Source organism: Nothobranchius furzeri, chromosome 4, assembly GCF_043380555.1.
Source record: "Nothobranchius furzeri strain GRZ-AD chromosome 4, NfurGRZ-RIMD1, whole genome shotgun sequence".
In the NCBI taxonomy this organism is placed as follows: Eukaryota; Metazoa; Chordata; class Actinopteri; order Cyprinodontiformes; family Nothobranchiidae; genus Nothobranchius; species Nothobranchius furzeri.
In genome coordinates, this window is record NC_091744.1 from 52,219,676 (window position 1) to 52,228,798 (window position 9,123).

General features: G+C 40.2%; 1 protein-coding gene across 1 annotated transcript; it reads left to right on the forward strand.

Moving 5' to 3' along the window:
- The first annotated feature begins 3,789 nt into the window (after positions 1-3,789).
- Positions 3,790-6,143, forward strand: LOC139069708 (uncharacterized). The gene is made up of 2 exons (XM_070550603.1): positions 3,790-5,849; positions 5,978-6,143. The coding sequence occupies exons 1-2, from the start codon at positions 3,822-3,824 to the stop codon at positions 6,032-6,034; spliced, it is 2,085 nt and encodes a 694-aa protein (XP_070406704.1). The 5' UTR covers positions 3,790-3,821; the 3' UTR covers positions 6,035-6,143.
- Positions 6,144-9,123: the final 2,980 nt, after the last annotated feature.

Here is a 9,123-nt window from a genome sequence, read left to right on the forward strand (position 1 = left end):
ACGTGGTTCTAAGAATGTTTTCTAACAACACTAAGAGAACTTTAATCAATCATAAATAACGTTGTTACCATGTTCCGAGAATGTGGTTCTAAAAATGTTCTCTATCAACATTATTAGAACTTTCGTCAATCATGAATAACGTTGTAAAGACATTATAAGAACGTGGTTCTAAGAATGTTTTCTAACAACACTAAGAGAACTTTAATCAGTCATAAATAACGTTGTTACCATGTTCCGAAAATGTGGTTCTAAAAATGTTCTCTATCAACATTATGAGAACTTTCATCAATCATGAATAACGTTGTACAGACATTATAAGAACGTGGTTCTAAGAATGTTTTCTAACAACACTAAGAGAACTTTAATCAATCATAAATAACGTTGTTACCATGTTCCGAGAATGTGGTTCTAAAATTGTTCTCTATCAACATTATTAGAACTTTCGTCAATCATGAATAACGTTGTAAATACATTATAAGAACGTGGTTCTAAGAATGTTTTCTAACAACACTAAGAGAACTTTTAGCAATCATAAATAACGTTGTTACCATGTTCCGAGAATCTTGTTCTAAAAATGTTCTCTAAAAACGTTATGAGAACTTTCATCAATCATGAATAACGTTGTACAGACATTATAAGAACGTGGTTCTAAGAATGTTTTCTAACAACACTAAGAGAACTTTAATCAATCATAAATAACGTTTTTACCATGTTCCGAGAATGTGGTTCTAAAAATGTTCTCCATCAACATTATGAGAACTTTCATCAATCATGAATAACGTTGTACAGACATTATAAGAACGTGGTTCTAAGAATGTTTTCTAACAACACTAAGAGAACTTTAATCAATCATAAATAACGTTGTTACCATGTTCCGAGAATGTGGTTCTAAAATTGTTCTCTATCAACATTATTAGAACTTTCGTCAATGATGAATAATGTTGTAAATACATTATAAGAACGTGGTTCTAAGAATGTTTTCTAACAACACTAAGAGAACTTTCATCAATCATAAATAACGTTGTTACCATGTTCCGAGAATCTTGTTCTAAAAATGTTCTCTAACAACGTTATGAGAACTTTCATCAATCATGAATAACGTTGTACAGACATTATAAGAACGTGGTTCTAAGAATGTTTTCTAACAACACTAAGAGAACTTTAATCAATCATAAATAACGTTGTTACCATGTTCCGAGAATGTGGTTCTAAAAATGTTCTCTATCAACATTATTAGAACTTTCGTCAATCATGAATAACGTTGTAAATACATTATAAGAACGTGGTTCTAAGAATGTTTTCTAACAACACTAAGAGAACTTTCATCAATCATAAATAACGTTGTTACCATGTTCCGAGAATCTTGTTCTAAAAATGTTCTCTAACAAAGTTATGAGAACTTTCATCAATCATGAATAACATTGTACAGACATTATAAGAACGTGGTTCTAAGAATGTTTTCTAACAACACTAAGAGAACTTTAATCAATCATAAATAACGTTTTTACCATGTTCCGAGAACCTGGTTCTAAAAATGTTCTCTATCAACATTATTAGAACTTTCGTCAATCATGAATAACGTTGTAAAGACATTATAAGAACGTGGTTCTAAGAATGTTTTCTAACAACACTAAGAGAACTTTAATCAATCATAAATAACGTTGTTACCATGTTCCGAGAATGTGGTTCTAAAAATGTTCTCTATCAACATTATGAGAACTTTCATCAATCATGAATAACGTTGTAAATACATTATAAGAACGTGGTTCTAAGAATGTTTTCCAGCAACATTGTGAGAACTTTCATCTATCACAGATAATGTTGTGAAAACGTTCCGAGTATAAGGTTCTATGAATGTTTTCAAACAACATAATGAGAACTTTCATCAGTCATGAATAACGTTGTTACGACGTTCCAATAATGTGGTTCAAAGAATGTTGTCTTACAAACATTGTTAGAACTTTCATCAACCATAAATAACATTGTAAAGACGTTACAAGAACATGGTTCTAGGAATGTTTTCTTTCAGCATTTTGAGAACTTTGATCAATCACAAAAACATTATATACACGTTCAAAGAACGTTGTTATAAAAACGTTTCCTATCACCGTTATGAGAACTTTCATCATGCAGAAATAATGTTGTTACAACGTTCTTATAACAATCTTCTAAGAACATTTTCTGTCAACGTTACAGCAACATTAATAACGTTCAAAGAACATTTTGAAAACATTACTTTAACAACGTTATGTACTAACATTAAAAAAACTTTTAAAGAATGTTAGCGAAAGTTATGGGAACGTTCCCTGTTAGCTGGGCGTGAGCTTCTTGAGCCAGACTATGCTCAGTCCATTTACAGTTCCTCAGTCACGCACTCAAGTAAAAACTCTTCTGCCAGTAAATCATACTCTGCCATGTCAATAGTAGCTGTTAGGAAAGCAGAAGCTGCAGCAGAGTTAGCAGCTAAAGAAGCTGAGTATGAGGTGTTATTAGAGGAGGAAAAACAAAAGGAGAAGATTCAGTTTTTAGAAGAAAGGCAAAGAAAGGAGCTTGAATCTCAAAGGCGTGAGCTAGAGAAACTGAAGGCTGAAAAGGACTTAAAGGCTGCACGAGCTAGACTTAGGACCTATGAGCGTGAGATAAAGAGTGAAAGCAGTGCCTCTGATGTCGATTACAGAAACACTGCTCAGAAAGCTCCCACAGTTTCTGATCTCAGTAAAGTCCCTGACAACAATGTAGTGTCTGCCTCACTTCCACAAACAGATGTCCTTTACTTGGCACAAGCAGTACAGGACAGTGTTGCATTGAACAGACTGCCAGTGCCAGAGCCCTCCACATTCACAGGTGACCCAATACAATTTATTGAGTGGAAAGCTTCCTTTACCGCTCTAATTGATAAAAGGAACATTTCACCCGCTGACAAACTGCACTACTTAAAGAAATACATAGGAGGTCCAGCTCGACAAACGCTTGATGGCATCTTCTATAGAAACGACAGTGAAGCCTACAGAGATGCATGGGAACGTCTCAACAACAGGTATGGACATCCATTTGTGGTACAGAGGGCTTTCAGAGAAAGGCTGGCAAAATGGCCAAAGATCCAAACAAATGACTCCACAGGATTCAGGGCGTTTGCTGATTTCATTCAAACATGTCACGAGGCCACACCCCACATTGAAGGCTTAAGCATTCTCAACGATTGTGAGGAGAACCAAAAACTTGTTCAAAAGTTACCAAACTGGGCAGCTGCAAGGTGGAATCGTCAGGCTACTCAGTTTATGAAAGAAAGTGGGAAGTTTCCAGGTTTAAAAGACTTTTCCAAGTTCATGTCTTCTGAAGCAGAGATCATGTGCAACCCGATTACATCATTTCAGGCTCTCCACTCTGCAAACTTCACCACCGACACTGGTAAGGGCTGCCAAAAGGACAAAGGCCCACCTCTAGTGTTCTCCACACCCAGGCAACAACTGAGACTGAAATTAAAGGTACAAATGTTAAAGCCCCATGCATGTTCTGTCAAAACTACGGACATAAACTTCACAGTTGCCCTCAGTTCAATGGAAAATTGCTTGAGGAACGAAGGAAATATATAAGGGGCAAAAAACTCTGTTATGGTTGTCTCAAACCTGGACACAGTGCAAAGAACTGTATTTACAGACTTGTATGTGAAGTGTGTAAGAAAAAACATCCTACCTGTCTGCACGACTTCAACTACAACAAGGATAAATCAGTGTCAAACCAACCACCAACTCAGCAGCACAGAACAGGCTGCAACCACCCTGTCTCTGAATGCAGAAGCCAGTGAACAGTGCGTGAGCACCATGATTGTACCCGTATGGGTTTCTTCAGAGCAACATCCAGGTACAGAAAAGCTTGTTTATGCCCTCCTAGACACGCAAAGTGACACTGTGTTCATTGACCAAGATGTGTCTAATAACCTCCAAGCTAAGGCCACCCCAATAAGGTTGAAGCTCACTACACTGCTTGGTAAGGATGTTGTTGTGCCAAGCGAGCGCATTTCAGGTCTCAAGGTAAGAGGCTATAACTCCTCAGAAATGATTGAACTCCCTCCTGCTTACACTAAAGAATGCATACCAGTTAACCGCTCCCACATTCCTACATGTGAAACGGCAAGGCGGTGGAATCATCTCAAGGAAATAAGAAACGAGATTCCTCCACAGCTAGAATGTGAAGTCGGTCTTTTAATTGGCTACAGTTGCTCTAAGGCACTAGCTCCAAAGCAGGTAATCTTAGGAGGTGAGAACGAACCCTATGCAGTTCGCACAGCATTGGGCTGGAGTATTGTAGGCCCAGCATCATCTTATGGTGACTCTTCTAGCATGTCTACTGTGTGTCACAGAGTTGCAGTTAAAGAACTACCCCTAGTGACTCCCGCTGATGTAATCAAGGTCCTTGAGTCTGACTTTAAGGATAACGACAAGGATAACAAGTCAGTGTCTCAAGATGACATTCTCTTTCTGAACATGTTAAAGGAAGGCATTTACAAAAACACTGAAGGACATTATGAAATGCCACTTCCATTTAAGGACAGACCCCTCCTACCAGACAATAAGCAAATGGCCACTGTGCGGCTTCAAAGCCTCAAAACCAAACTGTCAAAAGACCAAAGGTACAAGGATCAGTATATAAAGTTTATGAGTGAAATATTGGAAAAGGGTGACGCAGAGGAAGTGCAGAATGAAGCTAAAGAAGGAGAAAGATGGTATATCCCTCACCACGGGATATATCACCCCCAAAAACTAGACAAACTCAGAGTAGTGTTTGACGCCTCTGCAAAATACAGAGGTACCAGTCTTAATGATCATTTGCTGCCAGGCCCAGATTTGCTGAACAGCCTTAATGGTGTTCTCATCAGGTTTAGAATGCATCAAGTTGCATTATTATGTGACATTGAAAAAATGTTCCACCAATTTCACGTGTATGAATCAGACAGAGACTATTTAAGATTTTTATGGTGGAAAAATGGCGCAATGAACACTGAGCCCCAAGAGTTTCGGATGAAGGTGCACCTGTTCGGTGCTACGTCCTCACCTGGGTGTGCAAATTATGGATTAAAGCACCTTGCTAAAGAAAACGAGACACAGTTTCCTCTTGCATCTCAATTCATAATGAAGGATTTCTACGTGGACGATGGGGTGACGAGCACTGCAAGCATCAAAGAAGCAATACAGCTCGCTCAGGAGGCTCAGACACTCTGTGCGTCAGGTGGTCTCAGACTACACAAGTTTGTAAGTAATAACAAAACTGTGTTAGAAAGCATTCCAGCATCTGAACGTGCCTCCCCACAGCAAGCATGTGACCTAGCGTTTAATGACTCTAAACTTGAAAGAGCTCTAGGCATTCACTGGCATATTGGCTCAGACACACTCAGGTTTCGTTTTCGCCCCAATGTTCAACCTGCTACAAGGCGTGGCATTCTATCTATGGTTGCATCCCTTTACGACCCATTGGGATTCATTTCTCCTTTTGTACTAACAGGCAAAAGAGTGCTTCAAGAGACATGCAAACAAGGCACAGGCTGGGATGACCCCCTTCCAAGTGAATTAAGGCCAATGTGGGATAACTGGAACAGTGACTTGAAGAACTTAGAGAACATCGTAATACCTCGCTGTTATGTCCCTAAAGACTTTGGCCTGATTGTAAAAACAGAGTTGCATCACTTTTCCGATGCAAGTTCATACGGCTACGGTCAGTGTTCGTACTTAAGACATGTAAACGAAGATGATAAAGTGCATTGTGCTTTAGTCACAGCAAAGACCAGAGTGGCTCCCATCAAGGTAACAACAATACCAAGACTCGAACTGACTGCTGCTGTTGTTTCCATTACTGTAAGTAACATGTTAAAAGATGAGCTTGGATTGACACAGATAGAGGAGTATTTCTGGACGGACTCTAAGGTAGTTTTAGGCTACATTAATAATGATGCAAGACGTTTTCACACATTTGTCTCCAATAGAGTTCAGAAGATAAGGCTCAACAGCTCTACCCAGCAGTGGAGATATGTCCCTTCTGAGGAAAATCCTGCAGACATTGCCTCTAGAGGTTCAGGAGCAAGTGAGCTCATCATATCCAACTGGTTCAAAGGGCCACAGTTTCTATGGGAAAAAGAAATACCTCCACCTGCAGACATTGACTTGAACATACCACTTGGAGACCCAGAGGTTAAGAAGGTACAGGCACTGAACACCCTCAAAACAGAGAACAAAGGTTTATCAGACAAGTTAACAGTTTTCCTCATGGTACAAAGCCACCCAAGCCATTGCCCGACTCATTCGCTGTGCCAAGAGAGTCAAAACAACAGGCCACAGTACAGTACAAGAAAGACAAAATGCACAATGTGTTATTCTAAAGGACACGCAAGCAAGTGAATATGCAGAGGAGATAAGGTTGCTAAAGAATGGGAAAGCACTTCCACACAAAAGTAAACTGTTTCAAATGGACACTTTTCTTGATACTGATGGACTCCTTAAGGTGGGAGGAAGACTTAAAGATGCTTCATTCTCCTCCATGCTGAAACACCCAGTGATAGTTCCAAAACGTCACCATGTCACTCAACTGATAATAGATCATTTCCACAGTAAGGTGCAGCACCAAGGGAAAGGTTTGACAATCAATGAGATCAGAGTGAATGGATTTTGGATTCCAGGCAACAACAAGGCCGTGGCAAATTTTATACACCAATGTGTGACGTGTCGCAAACTCAGAAGAGGCACAGAGGAACAAAGGATGTCCGATCTCCCAACGCAGCGCTTGGACCCATCTCCGCCATTTACCTTCTGTGGAATGGACTGTTTTGGTCCTTTTCTAACCAAACAAGCTCGCAAAGAGCACAAGCGTTATGGACTTCTTTTTACATGCCTTTGCTGCAGAGCAGTGCACATAGAAATGTTGGACATCATGACTACAGACGCCTTTATCAATGTGCTCCGCTGTTTTATAGCCATAAGAGGAGCAGTCAGTGAGATAAGATGTGATCAAGGAAGCAACTTTGTCGGAGCTAAAAATGAGCTACAAGAAGCTTTAAAACAAGTGGACTCCAACCGCATTACCACATTCCTTGCAGAGAAGCAGTGTGACTTCAAAATGCACACTCCTCATTCAAGCCACACAGGAGGTGTATGGGAAAGACAAATCAGGACAATTCGAAACATTCTGCGCTCCACAGTTTCACTTTCATCTGGCAGAATGGATGACGCATCTTTAAGGACATTCTTTTTTGAGGCAATGGCGATTGTCAACAGCAGGCCTCTAACGGTGGACAACCTAAGTGACCCAAGCAGCCCAGAGCCCTTGACACCAAATCACCTGCTTACCAGTGCACGCCCAGTGCAGAAACTGGTTTTGCTATTAGAGACTGTTTAACTGAATTCTACAGTTTAAGGTTCACTTTCTTTAATGGAACTATGTGTTACCATGCAGTTTAATTGTTACAGGTCATTTCTTGATTAGGAAATCATTATCGCTTCAGTTAATTCAGTTACGCTTTTAATGATTTGGTGGGAGTGTAAATGACCACGTTAATATTTTGTAAAGTAGTTCATAAAGTTATGAGCGACTGTTATATTGTTAGAGCGGATGCTCTTACTTTGAAAGTCACAGAGCGACAAGGTGCAGTAAATCGAGTGACGTAAACTATATAGCCGAAGCGCGAGATCTAATGCACAGAGAGAAGGTGTGCTCTATGGTTAATGGACGGGAATGGGAAAAAGAACGGCTATTAAGGTGCAATACTGAGTTGAAAGCAGTTTCTTAGCACCTGGTTGATGAGGGAACAAGGTTTGTAACCAAGTTTGTCCTGTAGATATGCACTTTGTTGTTATACAGAGCATGTAGCTGCTAACCGCTGCTAAGCATAAAGGCTATGTTCTTTACCCACTAGAGGGTGCTAACGTATCTTGTCATGTTTAGGCAGCGATGCAACGATTTCACTGTTATATGCAATAATTGACAAGTTTCAGTGTTATTTGTTATGAAAGGTAAAGAGAATTAATTTGTGATTAATAAATAAGTCAAAAGGGTTAAAGATAACACACTGTTTGATTTACTAATAGTCTTTTATTCTGTGTGTTGTAGCTCTTACGGTGTGTTCACATGCACAGCGATTTAATAAAAGGATTGTGAACCATCAGTTTGAGAGACCATCTTTTCAACCGGGGATGCTACAGCGGTGCCATCCAGAGTAGCGGAGAGTTTGACTGCGTCGGCGGTGCACTGACCCTCCTGCTGCTCCATCTCCCCATCCCGCCACAACCAATCTCATCTCCAGAGCTGGTTGTGGGCCCAGAGGACTCCTCACTGCTGTTCTGTCCGTATGGATTTGTTCGTTTATAGTGCTTGGCGTTAATTAGTTGTCGGACGTCTGGTTGCCGTGGCATCCACCAGAACGCTTACCAGATTGCCAGGAAGTATCCCTAGCTTGTTGGTGGTGTATGTATTTTATTATCATTTTTGTGTTTGGTGTGTAATTGAGTTTTTGTTGGCCCTAGGTCAATGCTGCTACTTCCTGCAGACAAATAATTGGACTCCAAGCTCTAACATTAACGAACGTGGTTTTTAGCCTAGATTTTAATAAAGTGTGTATTTGAATGTTGCCATCTGTTCCCATTGTGATCATTTTAACCTACGGCCTGTTTACCCTTCCCTGTGGGGCAGGTTACCCAAGGAGGCGTTGTTTTAGCTCTTATCGTGAAATTATTTATAGCACCATTTCTTTCTTGCTACAATAATCAAAGTTATATTTCATTAAGGACCTTTGATCTTTGGGCACAGGCAGGAAATTTTAGAGGTTTAGCTTTATTAGGTGGGCTGAGGTGGGACCAGATCGTTGCTCTCAGCCTCTGCCGTTCACTCCTACATCTTTCTACAAGCATTACTCTACTCTTCCTCATGCTCAAGCCTAGTCTGACACTTGCTCATCTTTTCCTTGTTTATTCTTCGCTCTGAAGACTTGAGTGCTCCATAACAGTGCTCAGCCATCTCCCATCTTCTCTAATGAAAAAGCTGAGAGTTCTTTCCCAGCTGGTGCCTCTGTGTTTGAGTGGTTTCAGAGAGATATCAGAGGAAAGGATAATGTAGCAGACCTGACTCTACGAGTTACTATAG